This window comes from Achroia grisella, unplaced genomic scaffold, assembly GCF_030625045.1.
Source record: "Achroia grisella isolate CSIRO2021 unplaced genomic scaffold, CSIRO_AGI_Agris_v1 utg3288, whole genome shotgun sequence".
NCBI lineage: Eukaryota > Metazoa > Arthropoda > Insecta > Lepidoptera > Pyralidae > Achroia > Achroia grisella.
The window spans coordinates 362,355-386,086 of record NW_026712800.1 but is presented as its reverse complement, the minus strand read 5'-3'; the positions used below and the strand labels follow the sequence as shown (position 1 = coordinate 386,086).

The window sequence follows — 23,732 nt, the reverse complement described above, 5'->3', positions numbered from 1 at the left end:
GTGACTTAAGCTTGAATAAATTACAACGGTTTCTTAAGGTCATTGGGTTAAGATAGTGTGTAGGCCACTATTGATAATTCTCCTAACTAATCTTCTATCTACATATTCAAATAGGTTAATCCGACGATATTCGATTAATAGATTTTAAACTGTTACGTTTGCCACAGTGATCAATGGCATATAGTATAAATACATAAATACAAAATATCGTCTTGACGTTTTAAAAAGTAAAGCTACTTCTCTTCGGATCAATGAAATAAAAAAACTTATTTTTTTTTATAAAAGTTAGTTATTTTATTGTTTTAAAGTTATATTTTTTATCCATTTTACAAGAGTAAATGATGCATTGTGTTTTTTAACATATCATAACATAACAGCATAATTAACATTGATAATAAATTAAATATATTATAAATTTATTAATCTACCTGAAATCAACCAGGGGAATCAAGCAAATTTGACAAACGCCTTGTCAGCGACGCAGCGATCAATGGACTCTATCAAATCCACCGTTTCCTGGTGGCAAGTTTCTGCTGTGTACGGCTTACGTTCAATTCGCTTCTGACACTCTCTTAGTTCCATGAAATATTTTCTCACGCTACAGTCCCCTGGCAGAATAAAATGCAACTGGTCAATGCTTGGTAAATTAAATTAATAATAAGTCAGGGCACAAACAATTATACTCATAAATACAAATGCATCGTCCGACGAATCTAACCCACGACCATCGGAAGTAAATCTAAACTGCTAGAGCACCGAGGCCGGCATTATTGATATTATTGTTGTGGGCTATTGTTGAATTTAAATAAAAAAACGCGGAGGTGAGTGTGTATTTATTCATTATGTTTTTACGCTTTAACGGATATCAATCATCGAGAATTTTTGGAAATTTCCATAAAAAAAGGTAAATATGATATAGTTAACACAACCCGTGTTTGGTAGGTACATTCGCCAGATTGATGTTTTGTTACTTACCGTTCAGTTCGTTACCACTATACTGAATCACAGAACGTTTATTTATTTAAGAATTATTGAGCAAGCAAATATATACGAAAAGCAGCCATAGTAGATCTATACCTATATCAAATTGTAGAACATTCTACCAGTTTACTTTGGAAAGTAAAAAATATTTAATATATTAGCATTATCTATACTATATAAAAATGCATGCATTAGGTAATAGATATTATTATGTATAAAGTATAGATATGCATATAGAAACCAAATACAAAAAATGTTATTTTCAAGAGTCAAAAATGTCTTGTTGTTGGTTTTGGCCACTCAAAAACGTAAATCACCAGTTATGATAATTGACGTTATAAATTTGATTTCTACTACGTTGGTTGTAGCGACAATTTATTAATGAAATAAAATATATTTATACATACTCTCCATACAAATTCCTCGCTCTTTAGTTAGTTGGTCTGTGGAATGCTGAAATTATGTAAAAAAGAAAATACATTTAATTTCAATATTATGGTAATTATCTTATTAATGCTGATATATCCCAGTATGCGGGTATCCGACACACCTGGTGTTTCAGGCGTCCATAGACTATGGTAGTGTTTTCCAACCTTTTTACTGCCATGCTTCACCTTAGTCTTATTAAAATTCCTCCCTCAGATATCCTAATAATATAGTGTATGTATGTTAATAATAAACACAAATAACCTTTAACATTAAAAATTAATTGTTAGCTTTTTTAGGAAGACATCACTAGGAAATTGTGAATGAAAGTAAATAGTAGGTAAGTTAACTTTCAAATCATAATGAAAAATTAATTTTCTTATTCTATATAATTACATATAATAGAGAGTCCATTTTCAAATGCCCTTCCCCCATAACAACAACCACCACCAGGCCCCACATTGGGAAACACTGGTAGGTAACCGTTTACCATCAAATCGGGCGTATTCTTTGCCACCATTGTGCTATAAAAACTAATTAGTTATCAGTTACAGTCAGTTTGCATTGGTTACAATTACTTGCTTAATAAATAGCAATTAATACAGGCTACAACTATGAACCGGAAAGAAATGAAATGAAATAATTAACTGAGGTTCACAGTAACTATGTAGTAGGTATGTCACACAACTGAATCTGTTGGTAAATTGCTAATTCACTAACACACGCACACAATACCTAACAACTAATTGTAAGAACAATAACCAAATATGGTACTTCTAACATAGTGATACATGTGTCACCATGTAAAATGGTTGTTGATACGTGTTTTTTTTTTACTATTAATGACTAGCTGTTACCCGCTACTTTGTCTGCTTTTTTTTGAGATAAAATATAACCTTGTTGGTACAATATTGTTATATTAAATTTCATTTAGATTCGATTAGTCGTTTAGCCGTGAAATGGACGGACAAACTTTCAAATTCAATATATTAGTATAGATGATGGAATGGTTTTGCTCAACAACGGTGTATGCTGGTGGGGCTGATAATGCAGTCAGCCCCGAATGATGACTTGACTGCTTGGAGGGACTGCTAGTACGGAAAATAAGTTTGAGACGCGTCCCTCATTCCTGAGAACTTAAGGTTTTATGGCTTCGCATCCAGTAATTTCTCTGATATGTTCGTAAACCTGACAACAGCTGCTGACGGCAGAAATATATGAGAGCAAAAACAAATGTAAACAATCGGTGGTAATGTTACGGTCTGCTTAAAGGCAACAACTTGTACAATATTTGTGAAATGATCAGCAACAAAACGCAATGACAGACTTATATCGAACTAATATGTACTTTCTATAGACACATTTTGTACATATTGTTATCTATATTTAGGGATAATGACCGCGCGACCTAGTATATCAAAAGGCGCAATTTAGTTATATTTACTGTAGTATGTTTAATAATAATTAATATCTTTTAAACAGTACGAATTTAGTTCAATGTCGCGAGTCTGCGAAATGGCAGCCATCGACCTCGGTGTAATAAATGAATTCACTGTTCGCACTTGGCATAAATCTATGATAAGAAAAGCGTATTTACACATTTGTAAGTGATTTATCAACAATGTCATCTGATTCCGCATTTGCTTAGGGTCTATACTGCCTATATCTAATTCAAATTAAAAAATTATTTATTCATGTAGGAATTGTAGGACATTTTAGCCGCTTATGAGTTTGTATTAAGCGAATTAGAGAGTGTACGTAGTCAAAAATTATTTGTTGAAATGAAGGGCGATATATGTCTGCAATTGTTCGTTTCGCTTTAAAAATGGGATGTTTTTACTATATTTCAACTGTATTTTAATAAGTATACCAAATTTCGCGAATTTATGTCTAAGGCCTTTTAATATCGCTAAATTTTCAAACCAAACTTGGTAAAATTTCATATAACGTTAACCACGAACAATTAGTTACAATGGATGTTCCATTGTAACTAATAAATATAGAGCGTATTAAACAAAAAAAAAGATTCATATAAGTCCGCGCCGGACATTCTATACGCTGTCTGCGTAAAAGTACTGCATTTGCACAATACATAAATGTAGCAGCGGCGGAATTACTTCAATAACATTATTTATGTAAAACCTTTGTTCGCAGCACATGAAATGGTGATGTGAAATAATGGCGACCACAACGATGGTAGTGTCACCGCTTGCCACACAATCGTCGCCGAAGAACAAACGCCGGCTTTTCGCTGAAGCCAGACAGAACAGTCTACAGAAACTAAGCATTATATTTGATCACGGACATAAAAATGGTAGGTACATCAACAGTGAATTAATTATAAAAATATGTTAAGTCATCTCTAATTAATGACAGAGTTCATAGAACAGGGTCATAGACATTTCAACACGTTTGTTTCCTACTAGAATTCTTTTGGTCGTTAATCGTTGTGTAAAAAGAAAAGCCTAAGAAAACGAATTAGTCGTTTGTATAATTATAGTTTAATAATAATAATAATAATAATGTATTTATTATCAGGCTTACTTGAGAAATCTGTAATACTAACAAAGTGGTTGTTAGTATTACAGATTTCTTATAATTAGTGTTAGTACGTACAGACTACAGACACAAAATACATACACAAAAATAAAATACAAATAATATCAAAAATTAATATTAAATTAAATTGAAATATAAATTAAAATACATTTACATATAAATATAAAAAATCAGTATAAAAATCACCGCTGTACCATTCCATTGGAAATAGTACAGCAGTGATTAACATACGCACAGTCCAGCCTGCCCGCAATCATGTTCAGGATGCTGTTGGTACTGGCACGTACTCTCCGCACCAGGGATCTTTTCCGCATTGTAGCATAGAAACAATCCACACGGTACTCCGCGAACATTCCTGATGCACTGCAGAATCGCGACAGCCCCATCAACACCCTGAATGCGTTGTTATACTGAACGCGAAGCCCGCTGTAGGACTTTCGGGCGTATGCAGCCCACAGATTGCAGGTGTACAAAATGATCTAAACAAAGTGATTTTGACATCCCTAGAGCACCGCGCAAATCTGTGCCCTATCATATTCGCCCTCACCGCCAGCGCTCTCCTTTCTCGTTCAATATCGTCATCTCTAAGGTCAGAGTTCAATAGATGTCCCAAGTATTTGAATTTATACACCCTTTCCAGCGCTATGCCATTGAGTTTGTCTTCGGGAAAAACATCTATATTATTGCCTTTGGCCTCAAAGACCACGACTTTACTTTTTATTGCATTATAAACCAGACCGTGCCGACGCGCATATGACTCACAGATAGCCATGAGTCTTCTAAGTCCACATACTGACGACTGAGAAGCACCATGTCGTCGGCATAACTTATATTATTTACATTTACACCGTCTATATGACAGCCGACATGAGTGCTACCCAATGCAATTATCAGTTCATTAATATACAGATTGAAAAGTATCGGCGACGACAACCCCCCTTGCCTCACGCCACACTCCAATCTGTATGACTGTGACATGGTACCCGCCCATCGGACGCTGTTGGCCTGATTAGCATACCAGTATTTGTGGATATTTATGAGATCTGGTAGAAAATTAATTTCCTCAAGCTTTTTCCACAAAATATCATAAGAAACCAGATCAAATGCTCTTGACAGGTCTAGAAAGTATGCATGGACTGGCGTTTTCCGATTAGTATAATATCGGACGGCATGCTTCACACACAACATTGTATTTTCAGTTGACAATCCCTTTGAGTTTGGTATGACCACAGATAAGATAATATTACATGAATGACGTTCCGAAATTATAGTAGATAGGTGAATTTAAATACTATATTAAAATGGATACATCTAAAGACTTTTTATCTAAAGACGTGTCTCTACTATACGACTGATACTCTACGCATTGACGTAAAATATAGAATCTTGTTTTGTTCGAATTGTTTTCCTTATAAATTCAATGTCATGTAAACATGATAGGCTTGCCAATGCCTGCTATAAGTCATATTACCGTAAGTTGAATTGTGCAACTATGTGTAATGGTTCCTAACTTCATAGGTTTTGAGGGTACCAATAACGGAAGATTCATAATTTTTTTCCTGGTTATTTTTTTAAATATGATGATATTTCTTTTAAGAATATATTAGTGCAATATTATACGCAAGTTACGAGTATATATATGCTAAAACTGAATGGTATTTAAATCCACTTTTGTAATCAATAGGGTCTACTTTCCCGTAGATACACAGAATCTTGGATTCTTATTTAGTAAATTAAAATACTTATAGGAACTTATATACATAGGTATTATTAGTTTAGTATCTACATCTACGTGTTTAAATCTAAAAGTGTCTTGTCCATTTTTCCTAACAGAATCTGGTATTTTGTGCAAATGGCGAGAAAATAATTAAAAAATGTTTTTCAGTTTATTAAAAAAAAAAAGGAATTCTATTCTATCTAATGCTTGTAAATTAATGTTTAGGTTTTTTAATATACGTTTTTTAAATTGAAAGCTTGACATTTTCCAACGTATATTAAACCGTGGCAATCGTATTTTCTATAACTTTAAGCTGCCGATTTATATCAAATAATATCAAATAATATAAATAATGAGAAAGATTAGATCGACTCAAGTCAAGGCTTATGAGACTATAGTAGATGAGATCTACTACGTAAGTATGTTATGAGGACATGTACGTAATAAAAGGCTATAGTGGACGTGAAATAGAGCCTATAGCGACATAACGACCATATGTTATGTGACCGTGATAAACGCCGAGGCCATGGTCACGAAACGCGCGCAAAATAACGTTGTGTCCAGTTAACATATATTGATATTGATGATTGTGTACCAAAGATAATCGTTTATTTATTTCGTTAGGGATGGACTTGTAACAAATTGAGATAATGCTCTACTTCATAATTATTTACAACCTTAAAAAAATACGAAGAAATATATCACCTATTTATATATCAATAATATTTTATAATGTATAGTTATTTAAAACATTATTAAAATGTGTTTCTAAATAATTACCTACACTTATTTATTTAAGATAATAAATATTATCTCAATGAAACGTTATCGAAACCGAAAATTCACCCTAGTTATTATACACAAACATTACTTTTCTTAAAATTATAGAATTCCGATAATCAAAGCTATGATTACTTACAGAATCGAACATGTCAGCACTCATTTTAATATTTATTAAAAAAATCCTGTTAACTCTCTCAACTATAAATTGACAATTAATTTATCTGTGAAATTCATCAATTCAAATATTCAAATTTGTCGGCCGGAAACAATAAACATAGTTATGCTATTTATACAGCTATTTGTGTTACACTACGCCATTTATCAATAATAAAATTAATCTGATTAATTTCATGTATATAATAGCTGTTCTTATATAACAAAGTTATGTATATTTTGATAAATATGATTAATAATGATCCTAGTCATGAATTTGAATTACGATAAATAATGTCAGTAAAACAGTTTGTTACAAATTGCTCCATTGAAAACATAGATGGCAGTGCCCAAGACTGAAATGCGCGCTTTTTTTTTGGACTGCTTTGACACACAAACTTCAGAATTTGACATTTACCTGACAAGAATTATCTATACAGACTTTACTACTATTATAGTAGGTTTTCATTATTTTTGAAATGCAATGTAAAATGTATTAACTCATTTACATAACAGTCTGTATTCAACGGATTATTATAATTGTACTATAGAATTACATTATATAGTAATTTACATTCTCTTCTTTATTTGTATGAAAAAATTAAGTTCTGTATTAATTTCTTAATGTTTCAAATTTTAAAGTAGAATTAATAATCACTACAATTTCATTCGCATCGTTATAAGAAATATTGCAATTATTGCGAATAAATGGTTATTATGTTATGATATAATCTGTCAGCATGGCATTGTTAACGCCTGTGATACTGCATTAGTAGTTTTTAAAATTGTAATATAGCAACACTAGATTTTGCAGTAGTAATTATTTGTATGTATTTCTCACCGCCATTGCTTTTTACCGATGTAATCTTGAAATGATTTTAATCTATATTCATCTGCAAATGTATGTGATGTTTTAGCAAAACACTGAAGTGATTGTGTACTAAGACTATTGAACTTCTAATAGTTTTGTGCTGGGCTTTGTCATGGCCGGTAAGTGGTGACTTTTAGCGCCCGCTAATCAAGGGCGAAATTGGATTTGGGAATCGCAATAAGTCGAAGATGTTTTATCGTTCGAATTCAGACGGTAAATGTAATGTTATGTTTATAGTGTGGTTTACATTATTTACTATTTACATACTGACGATGGCTTGTATTTGAAGTGTTTGGTTATCATAATGCCGATAGTTTTAACCTTTTGCTGCGTGATATTCCACTTTTATGCTATAGTTGTAGTATACAGAAGGTTCTCGCAACGGTATTTTTGGTTTAAATCATGTCGTGAACACATTAATTTGCCTAATAATGCGGGCGACAATGATTGTGTTTGTATGTGATCAGATGATCGCAATTGTTGATTATGAAGGTCATTACGGTATGTTTAGTAACTGACATCTCGTTTATTTGGTGTTGGAAATGTATTAAAACGTCTAGATAAACGTTTAATATTTTGTACCCATTTTCCGTTGTAAACAGTCTGTGTGTTCGACAGTATATAAGACAGGCTAAATACTGTTAGGATATTGTTGTGTTGGTGAAATGATAGCATTTCATTTATTTGCTCAAAAAAAGAGTGTTACAGATCAAACTTCGAAAGTTTTCTGCTATTCATTTCATTTTAAAACAACATCACAAATGTTTTTGCTCAGAATTCAGCAGGTTCATAATAGGTTATTTATAAAATGGATCAAAAATGTTACATTGGAAGAATTATTTTGGAATGACTGTAACAATTAAGGTATGATAGTTATAACAGTTTTTTTACAGATCACAAGTAGTTTTTTGCTACAAAAAGTGATTTAAATGAAAGTTACTAGTTAGTTTGGCGACTAGTTATTGGTTCTTCAATGTAAACACATTTTCCATTATCTGAATGGTTATTTTTAACAGTACTTGATATAATGTTTGGAAATTAACTTGAAATTCTTATGACTGTGCGTTTGCTGGCACACTATTAATATGGAATTTTATAAGTATAATTTTTCTTTGTACTATATTTTAAAGGTTATTGAAAAATGAATCTTAATTACGAAATAAAAAGGAAATGGTCTTCATTTTATAATTATATTTATTTATTGTACATATTAATGATAATAATTCTAATAGTAACAATCAAATTCTAATAGTAACAATCAATTTTATTTTTTTAAAGATTGCTGCCATTCATTTGTTTTGATAGTAGACTTCTAAATATTTTGGTCTACAATATGTTTATTATTAACATGTATCTAATTATGAAAATTACTGAGCCTTCAACAGGAAATATTCAATATAATCAAATATGTATTGTTGATTTACTTCAGCGAGTCTTTTGCTATCAGGTTTTTATTTACTTGTAAAGTAATAGAAACATGTTTTTAAATGTAATGTAAAATTCAATTGACTGACAAGATTTTATTATTCATAAATTAATTGAAGAATCTAATATAAGGAAATCTGTCACTAACCCTTGATTTCAAGTTTTATTACTTCATTCAAATCAAAACAAAATATTTAATTCATGTTGATCCATTACAGACTCTTATGATATGTCAAATCTACTATCAGTTTGGTATATTTTCGAGATGTTAAATTAACAATAAATATGTTATTTGTATATTATCTTCATAGTACATTTATTTATATAGAGTTGGCATAGTATGTGTCTATTAAAAAAATCTACATATATTTGTAAATCATAATGGGCTACTAATTCTCAATGTTTAATATTCAATTTTCCTTATGGTTGATTGGTAGAGTATTCTCTTTGGTGTTAAAATCACCACATGTTCTCAATTCAATATATATTATATATTCAATATATACAATAAGTATTTGTGCATTAAAATTTAAAGACCATGCTAATACTTATGGTATTGAACTATATATTCTCCAAGGATCCAATTGTAAATGTGTATATATGTTGGGTCTTACCAACAATCAGGTGACTGCACAGCTTTCAAGTTGGTATACTCTCTAAGACTAAATGTGTATGTTTGCATTTATTTCATACATTTATATTGTTCTTGGTAGCTTCAACTGCATCATGCAAGGGTCCTTTTATACTCATTTCTATTGTTTTAGCTTGTCCCTTATAAGAATAATGGAGCATATTATGTTACTACAACATTTATACTATTCAACAATATAAAATTACTATTCACTTGGCTACTTATTTGAAAACTGGTTTAGGGATTTTATTTTCGTGTGTCATTCCTAGTTGTGACATGTGTCAGAGAAATTGTGTTACACATTAAAAATTGTTTTTTTTTTTAAATAATTTCAATGTCTTGGATAGTAGTTATAACTGTAGATGTTTTATAAGAAATGCTTAAAAAAAGGGAAGTGCCATGGTATTCAAATCACAGAATACGAATTCAAGATAATTTTTTCAATTGGAGACACAACTCATGTCGTTTGCATTGGAACACAATTTGTGATTGTATGTACACAGGTTGATTTATAAATTTATAATATTCATATAATATTTCTTGAAGAAATTATTTTTTGTATGAATATTACATTTTAAGATTTTAAGATGTATTCTCTTTAAGTACTCTATAATGCATAAGTCAGGATTCTATGTACCTAATCTATTAGTTTTGTTGTGAAAATGGATGAAGTATGACTTTTGTGTAAGGGATGGATGTCTATGTTATATGTTACACTATTAATTTACTATTATAGCTTTGAGAAAGGTAAAGGTGTCTTATTGTGTTTTTTTTTAAGTTTTCAGTATTATGTGGTGAATTTTAGTAAGGTTTCTTTTCAATGTTTGTTTATAAATTAAAATTTACTCTTGTTTTACCGTTGTCTGTATTCCACACATATCACTTGTCATATTTTTCTAAATAAGGGAATTAATATATTAGTAAATATTAATTACAAAAACCATTGCGAGAGCCAAATATTTTTTTATAACTTATAGTGTTAGGACTAACTTTTATAAGATGTATTCTTGAATAACTTACTACTTGGTTTACAGTTATTAATTTTTACATTATAATTCTGTATGTCATTCCAAAATTGTGATCCTTCTTCCATTGCTTTCTCCTGAATGAAGGCGTGATATTTTACGTAGAAAATAATTGTTTCTTAGTTTATTGTATTTACAGTTTTCTTTCCTTTAAATATTTTGCATCCCTTTACTAACTTTCTTTAGTTTTACTAAATTATTTGACCTCTTAAACATAAAAATAATATTAAAAACGAGAATAGATGTAAGTACGCGATTACTAGGAGTATGTCAAAAGATGTTTAATTAGGTAGCACAAAAATTTTGGTTCAATTTCTTTTTATATAAACGAATACAGTCATAAATGATAAAATATTTTGTATTTTTCCAAATGAATATTTTACAATGATGATTAAGCCCAATCATCATTGTAAAATATTCATTATAAAACGATAAAATGAAAAAATATTACACTATTATGGCTTTTACTTTGATAAATATGGATTTTCGGAAATATCGTAATTAAATTATCAAAAAATCGGTTTATAAATAGAGAAGATTTAGCATAGCATATCATGCATAGAAAACAATAATTTTCACTATTTTGATTTAAGCGGGGCCGCGTTATTCTGAAAAACTGCTTATTATTTAGAAGTTTGGTGGTTATTACAGGCAATGGTGGGGAGACGACGTGGTGTTTCAGTCAGGTGAAGGGCACCCTAGAGGACGATGTGACTGAGGCTGACCTCATATCGTGCGTAGAGTTCAACCACGACGGCGAACTCCTCGCCACCGGCGATAAAGGAGGACGAGTTGTTATTTTTCAGGTGAGTTAGTGATATGAGTACACTTTTCTTAAAGTGACCACTTGACGTGCTAAATTATTTTTAACTAGCTTAAGAAATTTTATTTATAAAAAAAAAGTCAAAATCTATGCGGAATAAACCTCGGGTAATAACTAGTATATTATAAAACGATACCAGTTACATTCACACAATGCAAGGAACGTCTTGATGTCTCATTTTATATGCAAGTATGCCTTATAACTGCCACTGCATTGTAATACCCAAGCTATTGTTTAAATGGTAGAAATGATATAAATATGATTTTTACCGTGACGGGTACTTTAATTCTGTTAACTGTTTTGTGCTATTGATATTCACATACAAACATTACATTAATCTTTTATAACTATTCTTCTCATAATGGCTTAAAAAGTGGTTTATTTTTTATATAGTAAAATGCACACGAAAACTGACTGCTTATGTTAAGGTTAGACATAAAAACAACTCGAGGATTGTAGATTGAGATACAGGGTAAAGATAAGAAACCTCCTAAGGTGTGAAAGTATTTTTGTCAATGTTATTTCATTAATAAAGTGGCAATGGCGTTATATAAATGATTTACATCCAAAAAAATCATCTTTATTATTTCATTAGAATATTTTAAGAATTGATGATTCCAAATAATATGTAATATGTGAATTTACATCGTTCACAGAAGTGAAAGTGGTTACTCAAGTTTGTTACTTTTTGCCTTAACTTCCTTAAAGGGTTGTGTCGTATAAACCTGCGTATAATATGTGGTATTGCGTATCTTGCTTATTGGAAAGTTCGGTGACAATGCAACATATAGTACCACCGAACAGGAGGTACTAACTGGACAATGATCCTAGAAACTTTTATATAACTAGCAACCAAGCTATCCGCATAGCTCATTGTAAGTGACAACCATATGAATATATGGATGGATGTCATGTCATCGACGATTGTTGTATCTGTCATGCTCTACCATTTCGGAGGACTAGGTTGTTGTGCCTCTGTAGATTGTAATTTTACTGCCATGTTACCTCGTTCAACGAAATAGGTCTTGCAAAGCAAGTTGCTTGGCGGCTGGAGTGTGTACAGATGTACCACGTATACGACTTTGTACTAAGTATACCTCGGTGAAAATTTGAATAAAGAAATGCGACGAGAGAATCCATCGAGATCAGAACTTATTTGGCATCTCGATTATTATTTAGCTGAAAATTATTCATCACGGAGTTTTTCTTTATTGATGATAATGGAATGGTGCATCCGCTTGCGTTAACGGTTTACGCTGGCGGGGCACCAGTGGAGGATGATAAGATGAGCATGAGGTTAGGTCATGAGGAATTTATTACGATGGTTTTCACATTACTAGCAATTACACATTGCTACCAATGAGGTTATTAATTCAGATTATTAACAAACCCCCCTCCCCTACCCATTACGGAGTTGTACTAGGCAACAAAAATTAGTTTTTTACAGTTTACGTTTTGATAATAGTTTAAATATGAATTTTTCTCATGTCATACAGTTTAGTTAGACTGTTTCAGAATTCCGCTATTGTGATGAACATAACATTCAACTTTTCAGTAATGAAGTTTGTTAGCACTGGAGGTTTAGTTTGAAATTTAAATCCACTACTTTTGTGTGTTGTAGAATTTATTGATTCTACCCTACTGGGCAATACGCGATTCACTATGTAGGTAGATGACGTGTGTCATGTCAAATATTATAAATATGTAGTATATGTTTTGTTGAGTATGTTGTTTACCTATAAAACATGTTTATAATCACGTACGCCAAGCAACCTGTTTGAAACCCAAATAAACTGGAAAATAAAAGGTCAAGAACCTTTTTACTACAAAACTTTATACATTGTGTTGTCGTGAAGGAAATAACTACGTCTAAATAGTTTATGTTTTTTCTGGTAATTTATAGTAAATTTCGGACTTACATCGGGATCCCTGAAAAATGGAAACGGCAATTCCCGCGACACTTTTAAAAATATGTTTAACGAAATTTAAATATTTATTAAATAAATTATTGGTAAAAATTCAAAATAAATTCGTATAATAATAACTATCTTATTATTGTGTATTCTACAGTTGTACGTATAAATAAAATTCTAAATAAATAGGAAATATTTCATTTTTCTTCTATGCTTTTGTAATATATATAGATATATAAAAAAAATTTTAGAGAAAATTCCAATTGCTTAGTAATCAAACATAGCAAAGCCCTAATTGTCCATGATCTAATTGTCATCCGGTATATTATTTTTCTCCATGGATATGATAATTATTTTTTTATTATAGAATTCTAAGATTTTGTTAATAGCTTTTAAATAGTCTTATTAGTACGCTTTCATAATGATTTCCATTAGTAAAATTAATAGTTAATTGTGTTGTAAACGTGACATATTTAAATAATTACATCATACCACTTTTCCCTACATTTCTTGCATTGAATTCCTATAAACTTTATTTTACCGAACTTGTGGTGGCCAATTTTGAGCATTAGACAAATGTATAGAATTTTTGTTATCATTTATATATGTATGCATGTTTTATATATTTATTTATTCTTAGTTCATCCCGCCATAGTCCACGTTGATAAATATTATACTATAGTTTATACCTTTGTATGTAATATTCCTTTAAAATGTTAGAATGTTTAATGTAGGTATATTGGTTCCAGACGTTAATCTCCTTATTATACAAAACTCTTTGTAACATTGGTTTTAATTCACATGTCTCCATATAATGAATACAACAACACTAGAGGTTGTACTACAGTAGAGATATGAGGATTTTTGTAACAGATGCTGGAATTCTTTGTCTGTCAATAAATAACAATAACTTAGGACAAACCAGCGCCATTCAGTTCGTAACTAAGCTACAGCCTGTATTATGGATACTAAACTACTTATAGTAATATCTAATTATAAGAAATATTTAACGGTTTTTTTAATATACATACATAACATACCGTCCATCAGTAGTATGGCGGTCTTATCAATAGCTAGACCACTTACATATGTCAAATAAAAAATCTTTTGTAATTGTATTGTTTACAGAGAGATCCAGCATCAAAACAATGTGTTCCCAAGAAGGGCGAGTACAACGTGTACTCGACATTCCAGTCACACGAGCCGGAGTTTGATTACCTCAAATCTTTGGAAATCGAGGAGAAGATCAATAAGATTAGGTGGCTGAAGCGCAAGAATCAAGCGCACTTTTTACTATCCACTAACGACAAAACTATTAAATTATGGAAGGTCAGTATATTAGGAATAGCTTTAACTCAGACAACGGACATTATTTCCATACTTATATTATTTATTTGCTACAGTATCTGTCAGCAAAGCCCTGCTCCAAGTGTCCAATGGTTTCTATTATTAGGAAGGTCAAAATAATCTACTTATTGATACTTTGTTTCTCCTCCACTTCTTTTATTCAAGTTATTCACACTTTCATACTAAAATTATAAATGCGAATGTCTGTTTGTCGATCTATCTATCTGTCTGTTACAGTTTCCTGACTAAATAAACGGTAGATCAGACCTTGATGAAATTTGTTTATCAAATTTTTTATTGCGGTTTCCGATCTACTTCAAACTTGCTGAATTATTGTTTATAATAGAATTTAAAGTTGCATATTTGTTATTTTTAACTAATCTGAAAAGGATTAATAAGTTTGTATATGTAATATGTAAAGAGGTCGACAAAACCAGCAACCCATGCGAAGTCGCGGCTAGTAGCTGATAACTAATATATAGATGTGACGACGAAGAAAATTATATATTTATACTGTTCTCTTATATTGAGATTTATGAAAACAATAGACGGTAAATGGTGTTAATAGCCATTTATGAAGCTACTACTACTATTGCTTCCTATTGTTGATTGAGATTTGCAACAGCCGTGGCTTGTTCTGTCAACTTTTGATATATTAATGGAACCAAGACTTCTATATATAGTATGTAACACTATTCGCAATTTCCGCCATCTATCAACTATAGCATTTTATAGACTAGCATTAACGCGACGACATATATATATATATTCCGAATTATCTTCACGTCATATTTAATTCAGTCGTAATAAGTTAACAAATAAACATACAGACATGCACATTTTCAAATTTGTGATGTTAGTATGGATGAATATATTGACTGAGAAAATCTTAACAGGAACTCTTAACATGAAATTAAATTAGCTAAATTGGTTATTAGTAATAAAAAACTTTATATGCTAACATTGTACAAATGAGGTATTACATAAATTAAGTCACATGTTCTGTTAGTTAAACGATAAAGCATACAAATGTATAAAGTATAAGGTTAGTTATTTATATTATATATAACTAACCTTATACTTTTATATATATGCTTCATTTACTCGTTGATTTTGATATTGTCTCCCTCCACAATGATTTAGAATTCTAACAACATTATCGTCTGATGATTTGTAAGTCTGATAAAAATCGAAGGGAAAATCTAATTCCAATAACACACTATCGGTGCGCGGTATTGTATCGATCTGTATTTAATGGAAACACTACGCACCGGCGTGTTTTCACTAAATTATATTCTGTCTTATACATATCTACGTGTCAATGATGCTTATCTTCATACATAACATGTAACACTTAGAACCTTCACATATAATTTTATACTTATAAAATATCAAATTGTTGCTAGGTTTCTCCACCAAAATAGTGTAAAATAGTCGTAAAATATTTTTCATGGTTTCACATGTTGCAATTATTCTAGGGACTTTCTTTTTAAATAAAATTTTGACCATGTTTCTGATAAGCTTTTTATTTATAGATTATAGAAATTTTATATTCCGTTAATTTTTTTTTATATTTGTTGTTAGTTGAAACTGGATCCATCATTCATAAAAAAAAACACGTGTTACATGTTGTGTGCAAAGTAATTTACAGTGTATGTTACAAGAGAGCACTGATACCAACAGTTTAGGTGTAATATGAGGATCAAGATCCTCATATTGTATTACACAACTTTCTACTATTTGATTACCTAGAAATAACTTGAACTGTTCTATATTGCTCCTTTTAAATGATGTATATTATGGTATATACAAATAAAGCATATTATTATTATTATGAAGGTGTCGGAGCGCGACAAGCGCGTCACTGGTTACAACACGCGCGAAGAGGGAGGAAGGCCGCGGGATCCAACGCGCATCACACAGTTGCGTGTGCCCACTGTGCGCCCTGCAGAACTCATGGTCGAGGCATCGCCCAGGTAACATATGCTCCAATATCCACTTTAAACCAATTTATTGAATATTTTTATTGAATTGGCCTGAGAAACATTTATTGCTAAAAAGGAAAATATAGTAAGTTCATGAAATTCTCGCACATGTTTATTAGGAATTTTGTAATTACTAGAAATTTGGTCTTATTGCTGGTAATGGATAATAATCTAGATGAAACGCTAATTAGCATTAAATTAGAGCGAGAGAAATATGAGATCTTAAAATATCCGTATAATATTAATACCATGTCAATCAGGCAATTTTAGACGTCTCCTGTGACTACCGCTTACAATTATAGACCATCTAACCTTTGTCATCACTCATCCATATTTTTTATTGATAAAAATATAGAGCAAGTTTTGCCACTTGAATAATTTCATTATTATTTGAAGTATTAATATGACCTTTCGAAATGTTTGCTCAAGTTGTTATCTGCATGTGGATTGCAAATCAAACACTCTCGTGTTTATTTACCAACAGATAACAGGATTTGCTATTCTCGTTAATATTAATTATTTTCATATAGTTTTGTTTGTTATTATCATTTTACTTCTCTTATCGTGAGGAAGTAATTATATTGTGGGAAGATTGTTGTTGGAAATTGACCTTTATGTTCAAGTTGGACGGTTTATCGCTTTTATTCAATTAACCATTGTTGTTATATAATCGTCATGGCAACGTCATCACCATCTTAACATATTATTATTGGCAACGTTATCTCCTATTATTATACTTAGAGATTTAATTTGTGTTTCCTTCTTTTATATTCATACTACAATGTATTGGTTTTGTTCCTTTAGTCTCCTTTTACTAACGTCTAGGAACGAAATTTGAAAGGAGGAGGAACGTAATACAAAAACCAAACAAACACTCATGCGTCGCTAACCCCTGTAAAATAAACATTTTAGGTCACACTACTATGTAATGTCACTATCTCTCTCTTTAACCCGGAGATTGATTGCATGTTGACAAATCTGCTTTTGCTGAATTAATTAGCGATAGACAACTTTGTATAGCAAATCTCTGTGTTATCATGCTTTGCCTGCCTTATCCTGTCATTATTTGGGGTCAAATAAGTTTACATTCATATGACTATACTATAAGCTTCATCTTAAAATTAAAAAAAAATTAAATTTCTAAAAAAACCGGCCGTCTTTGTATTCTACATCTTGGTATGTAGGAAATCTTGTAAGAAATGGCCAAAACGAAACAATTTACTGAAAAGGAATTTGGTATTTTGAAAGTTTATAAAGGAAGGAGGCTGCTTTTGTGGTAGGATATGGTTAGGAGCAGTAGTATGGAATCTGTATGCACTTGTTCTATGACTCAATAGGTCACAAAAGAATAGAAACTAGCTAGAGCAACTTTCTGGACTTATTTATGGCGATTAATGTATTCACTTTGTTACAAACCTCTTTTTACAATATCTAATTTCAGTCCAAAACAAACTCATATAATGTTATTTCACTTATATTATATACAATTATTTGTTCTAGGAGAATATTCGCGAATGCTCACACTTACCACATAAACTCGATCTCGCTCAATTCGGACCAGGAGACATACCTATCTGCTGACGACCTACGAATCAACCTGTGGCATTTAGAAATAACCGACCAGAGCTTTAACATAGTGGACATCAAGCCAGCGAACATGGAAGAGCTTACAGAGGTAATTAACACTTTTGACAACAAAATAAGTTAAGTGTGGATCATATCGGACGTCGGTGGCCGACAAGTTTCGCCTCCGATCTATATTCTGTCCCATTCAAATGAGCATCGAAGTTTGACGACCTGAGCCGAGGTTCAATCCGCCTGAAGTCGTATTCGTTAGGTGGCCTGCAACCGCTCCAAAACTTATTTCGCGAATTAGGAGCGTGATGTATATAGTTTCTTTGTTAGGTGAAACTGCAACAAATTAAAATAAAAAAATTCTTAATGAAAATGGCTTGCCTTTACGTTTTTTCATTACGTAATTTGCACTTGCTGTAAGCTCTTTATAAACTACGACCGTCCGCATATTATTTCCGACTTGAATAATTTAAAAAAATGCTTTACCATGGCCAACAGTGCTGTCCACACCCACACCTCATTAGTCACTGATGTTGTTTAACATTTCTATGGTTAAAATGCTTAGCTGTTCATATGTTTTTATTGTACAGAATAAAATTAAGTTGAGCATATTCTGAAATTTTAAAATAAATCCTTATCAATTTGTATTATGTTAAACTTTCCAAACATAACAAGAATTAAATGTGATAAGCATTGTAAAATAAATTGTATGTGTTTTCTAATATCTGTAAAAAAAATATATATTATAATATGTAATTTTATAAATTAAAATTATATTGTTTCAGGTCATTACCGCTGCAGAGTTTCATCCAACCGAGTGTAATCTCTTTGTATATTCTAGTAGTAAGGGTGAGTAGAGATTTTTAATAATAATAATGTTTATAGGTTTTATGTTATCATATGATTCTCGTTTTATTATTATCCCTCATGTATTGCCAAGTAGGACTTATATATCACCCTTCATCCGAAAAATAATTTAGAAAGCAAATTGCTTGGCGGCTGATATACAAGGAGAGGAGCCAATACAGCCGAGTATATATAAAGTCTACACAGTAAAAAAAACCCTGTCAATGGAAGGAGGCGGAGAAAGGAGTCAATTGGAAATTCGATGTATAATTCTGCATTAATTTCATACTTACAAAAAATATAGTTGTATAGAGACAGAACATTTATTGTTCACTTTGTCGTTAGGTACGATTCGGTTGTGTGACATGCGGGCGGCGGCGCTATGCGACCGCCACGCCAAACTGTTTGAAGAACCGGAGGATCCTCACGCGCGATCGTTCTTCTCCGAGATCATATCATCTATCAGTGATGTCAAGCTCAGCAACTCTGGCAGGTCGGTGTAATTTATTAATCTATGTATCAGAGATCTTTGCTTCTATTTTTGTGAGGAGAGAGCTGTGCGTAGTAACGAGAGAGAATTATCCCAACCTCCTCTGGTGTACTTGCTCATATTGTTATTAAAACATTATAGATTAAAGAATGTTTAATTAAAATTGCTTTCATTATTTTACAGATATATGATGTCGAGAGACTATTTAGGTTTAAAAGTATGGGATCTTAGAATGGAGACAAAACCTGTAGAAACATATCCAGTAAGTGTTGAATAATTGATATTAATTGTGTCTATAGGTTATTTAAACATTTGCTAATTTAACATAATGGTAATTTCACAAAGTTTCAATTGTTTTTATCCTGTTAATTCATTAAAAGTTTTTGCAATATTATTATTATTTATTGGATATCTGATGCATTATAGCAATAGTATTTTAGTATTTATAATTCCTTAATTATTTAATTTACAGCTGAGCTATATATTTTATGTACATTTTTCTTCATAGGTACACGAATACCTCCGCTCTAAGCTGTGTTCGTTGTACGAGAATGACTGCATTTTCGACAAGTTCGAGTGCTGTTGGAGTGGTGATGACCACCGGCTTATGACCGGCTCGTATAATGGATTCTTTAGGTAATAAGTTATATTTGTACTGTAATAATGAATTATCTTTAAAAAAAATATGCTAATATTTTTTTTTAATTATGCATTAAAATTCAGTAAATTAATTTAAAAAAACATTATCCGAGACAGTTTAGTTTATATTAAAATCTGTGGTCGAATTGAGATGAGAATAATATTGTTTATCATCAATATTATTCGTTTATGGTCTCATTGAATGTTAAATTAATTATAGTCTAATTTCGACCACCGGGTGAATTAAATAAAATATCAGTTATCCGTGTGGGACATTGGAGCCGTTTCTGAACGTAATTTTTGTATTATATCATTTACCTGCAGCGTAGAGGTCGTAGTCGGAATCGATGATGTATTACTATACTATTGTGACGTGGTGTAGGGTGTTCGAGCGGGGCGCGGCGGGCGGTGGGGGCGCGGGGGGCGCGGGCGGCGCGGGCGGGCGGCGCGCCGAGCTCACGCTGGAGGCGTCCCGCGAGGCGGCCGCGCGGCCCCGCCAGCCGCTGCGGGCGCGCCGCGTCGCAGCCACCGCCAAGAGGAAGAAGGTACGCCTCCACACGCCACACGCCACACGCCACACGCCTCCGAGTGCACGTACACACACACACACACACACGTATACATACACATACGTGTTCGTACACACACACGCACGTGTTCGTTCACACACACATATACGTGTTCGTACATACACACGCACGTGTTCGTTCACAGCTACACGTGTTCGTACACACACGCATACGGGTTCTTATAGACACATACACACGAAGACACCATATTCGTACACACACACACACACACAGTCATTCGTGTTCGTAGAAGCACAGGTCTGTTTATACACAGTCCAATGTATATTTGTAAAACTTCTGTAGAGAAAATAAAGAGGCTTCAAGAGACAAACATTTGTTTGAGAAATTCCACCGTTCGCTGTTCCCCTGAGGAGGCCGCCAATAGTTTTCTATTTGCACAAATTTGAATACACTTGAATGTACTGAGTCGTTTCATGCACACACTTTAATGTCTAAGGTTAATTATTTATGTTAATGTATCTGTCGTAGACACAGTAGTACGAATACGCAAATGTCCTCGTACAAACTTGAACGCATTTGCGCGCATTCAAACATGCTTAACTACTTACAAATACTAAAATGCACATATAGAGCATACACGATACTAACGTCTATGGTCGATGAATTTAAAATGTAATATTACATTTAAGTCTGATTTTAAAAATTTATACCTATTATGTATTTTTTATTCACTTTATTATAGTTATAAGATTCCCAGCTGTTGAGCGTCATTATAACACATTATGTTATCCCCAGGATGAAATAAGCGTCGACTGCCTTGACTTCAACAAAAAGATCCTCCACACAGCGTGGCATCCACACGAGAGTATCATAGCAGTCGCCGCGACGAACAATTTGTTTATTTTCCAAGACAAATTTTAGCGGGCCAACGCCTCTGCATAGATAACTGGCCTTAGGTAAGCGAGGACTAGCACTCTATTGCGCGGATTTCTACGTCCCACGTTCAATTTTGTAAATCTGGCAATAGAAGTATTTGAACACTGTACCTGTCGCTTATAAACAGTAAAAATCGCATTGTGTTATAATATTATGTGAAATATTCATCTGCTTTTGTTGGAGACTGTACTTATCCGGTTTGGTCCATATCCCCCATATAAATATAGTAAATAGTTTTCGACATGTCTAAATTTACTTTATCTAATAATCACACTTTCTTGACCCTTCTAAAACAAAGTAAAGGAAATAAATCCATAAATCCACAAAACGCCATCCAAAATTTAATCAATTTACATATAATTATATAATTTAAATTGTAACTGAAAAATGTTGCTGAATATGTGTGAATTTTGCATGTGTTAGTGTGTAGTAGTGTGTGTTAGGATTTTTATTTTATGGGGCATATAGGACCAAATTAGGACTAATACTCAATTCATACATGTGTTTCTTTTGAATTACATACACATGGCCTGCTCAATGTTAATGACAATTTACAATATATCGTCCTTATAGAGATTTCGAAAAGAATTCCATCCGTCGCTTTAAATCACAGCCTTAGAATAACAGATTATCGACAATGGTTTAGTAAATATGTTTTGTATACAGGTAAAAAGAGCAGGCGTAAAACTTGCGTCTTCCTTTTCACTCGCACCGTTAACGACAGAGATGCAGTACGTCATAGGCGTGTTCTCTTCCATATTGCGCCACGAATTTAGGAAGTACAATTTTATAAAAAGAACCAACGAATTGATGTCCTCCTTACTTTTGGCGTGTAAACTGCGGCAGCTGTCAATAGGGTTAGTACTGTTGGTAGAAAGATCAAATTTTAACAAATGTTTGTCTGGTTCCGAGGAATAATATATATTTTTAAACATAACTACCATGTATTCATTTCCCATATATGCGAAGCAAGATTAAGTGAAAAAGTTTGAGAAGATTAGTATTGTGAATTCGCTTGCCAGTGACAAAAAGTCATGGCATACACGTGTAGTATGAAGGAATCAGTTTTCGCATATAATAAGAACATGCTTTGTTTGACACTATTTACATCACAAATACAACTTCTTAACACGCTCAAACCACTATTGACGTCTGCCTTTGCAGTGTTGTTGATGTATTGCGTCGTATTTTGTGGCTACAACTCGTACCGATAACAAAAATACTTTTGATGTTTTAACCTCTTTTATAAGTGCTTTATGAGTGATGTTTTTCTAAAATTTTATTTGCTCTCTTGCCTCATTGGTTAGTTTTATTGTTTTTAATATTAACAGTTATTAAATTTATCTGTTTCAATCAATCATGTGTTGTTAGTTCGTCTGTCTACATTTTTGGTGCATAAATTTATTAATAACTTCTTTTTAACGATCATAGACTAGCTGGATAAACTTACCAGTGACTAGATAATGTTGCCATATAATATGACGCAATAATTAGTTAGCTAGAATCTAAGTCCGTTAATTAACTCTGATATACGCTTTTCATACTTAAGGTTCTAAGCGATAGTATTTATTGTTTAACCACATAAGTGATGCTTACAATGTCACATGAGATTAGTTAGTTGTCAAATGGACACTGTACCTTGATGCTTGAAATGTAAAATATTTATTCTGTATTTATATAACATTTGGCGTTAAGAAAAATCAGAAATCAAGTGCGATAATGTTATGAAATTATGTTAAAAGCCTGCGAGAGAGACATGGATTGTCTGTATAATGCAGCAGTAGAATTATTTATTGTATTGACACTAAAACTGACATAACATAAAATAAAAAACAAATTTGTACTTAGTTGAATCAAATGCAATATGTTTATAAGTCTTCAATATTTAGTCAAAAACTTTAGTAATATATCAGTGCCGTTTTCAGCTAACTGATATGCATATTCGTTTTTTTTTATATATTCTTGATTCACCAAAATCGTCGTATATTCGTGACACTATACGGTTTCTAATTTACGCAGGTCCCAATTGAGGGCAAAATAAAATATATTTTAATATTCGTGTATATATATATATATG

At 32.1% G+C, this 23,732-nt stretch overlaps 1 protein-coding gene across 4 annotated transcripts; it reads left to right on the top strand.

The window, feature by feature from the left end:
- The first annotated feature begins 3,563 nt into the window (after positions 1-3,563).
- On the top strand, positions 3,564-23,568 carry LOC131843727 (serine/threonine-protein phosphatase 2A 55 kDa regulatory subunit B alpha isoform). Of its 4 annotated transcripts, XM_059192454.1 has the most exons (12): positions 3,564-3,721; positions 11,223-11,377; positions 14,436-14,636; positions 16,494-16,630; positions 18,140-18,314; positions 19,000-19,063; positions 19,406-19,553; positions 19,734-19,812; positions 20,059-20,186; positions 20,572-20,734; positions 21,515-21,675; positions 22,322-23,568. In XM_059192454.1, the coding sequence occupies exons 1-11, from the start codon at positions 3,586-3,588 to the stop codon at positions 21,638-21,640; spliced, it is 1,512 nt and encodes a 503-aa protein (XP_059048437.1). In that variant the 5' UTR covers positions 3,564-3,585; the 3' UTR covers positions 21,641-21,675; positions 22,322-23,568. The 4 variants fall into 4 exon arrangements, with proteins under 4 accessions (XP_059048437.1, XP_059048436.1, XP_059048439.1 ...); XM_059192453.1 differs by having other exon boundaries at positions 21,515-23,568; XM_059192456.1 differs by lacking the exon at positions 3,564-3,721 and adding an exon at positions 7,436-7,609 and having other exon boundaries at positions 21,515-23,568.
- The last annotated feature ends 164 nt before the right edge of the window (positions 23,569-23,732 follow it).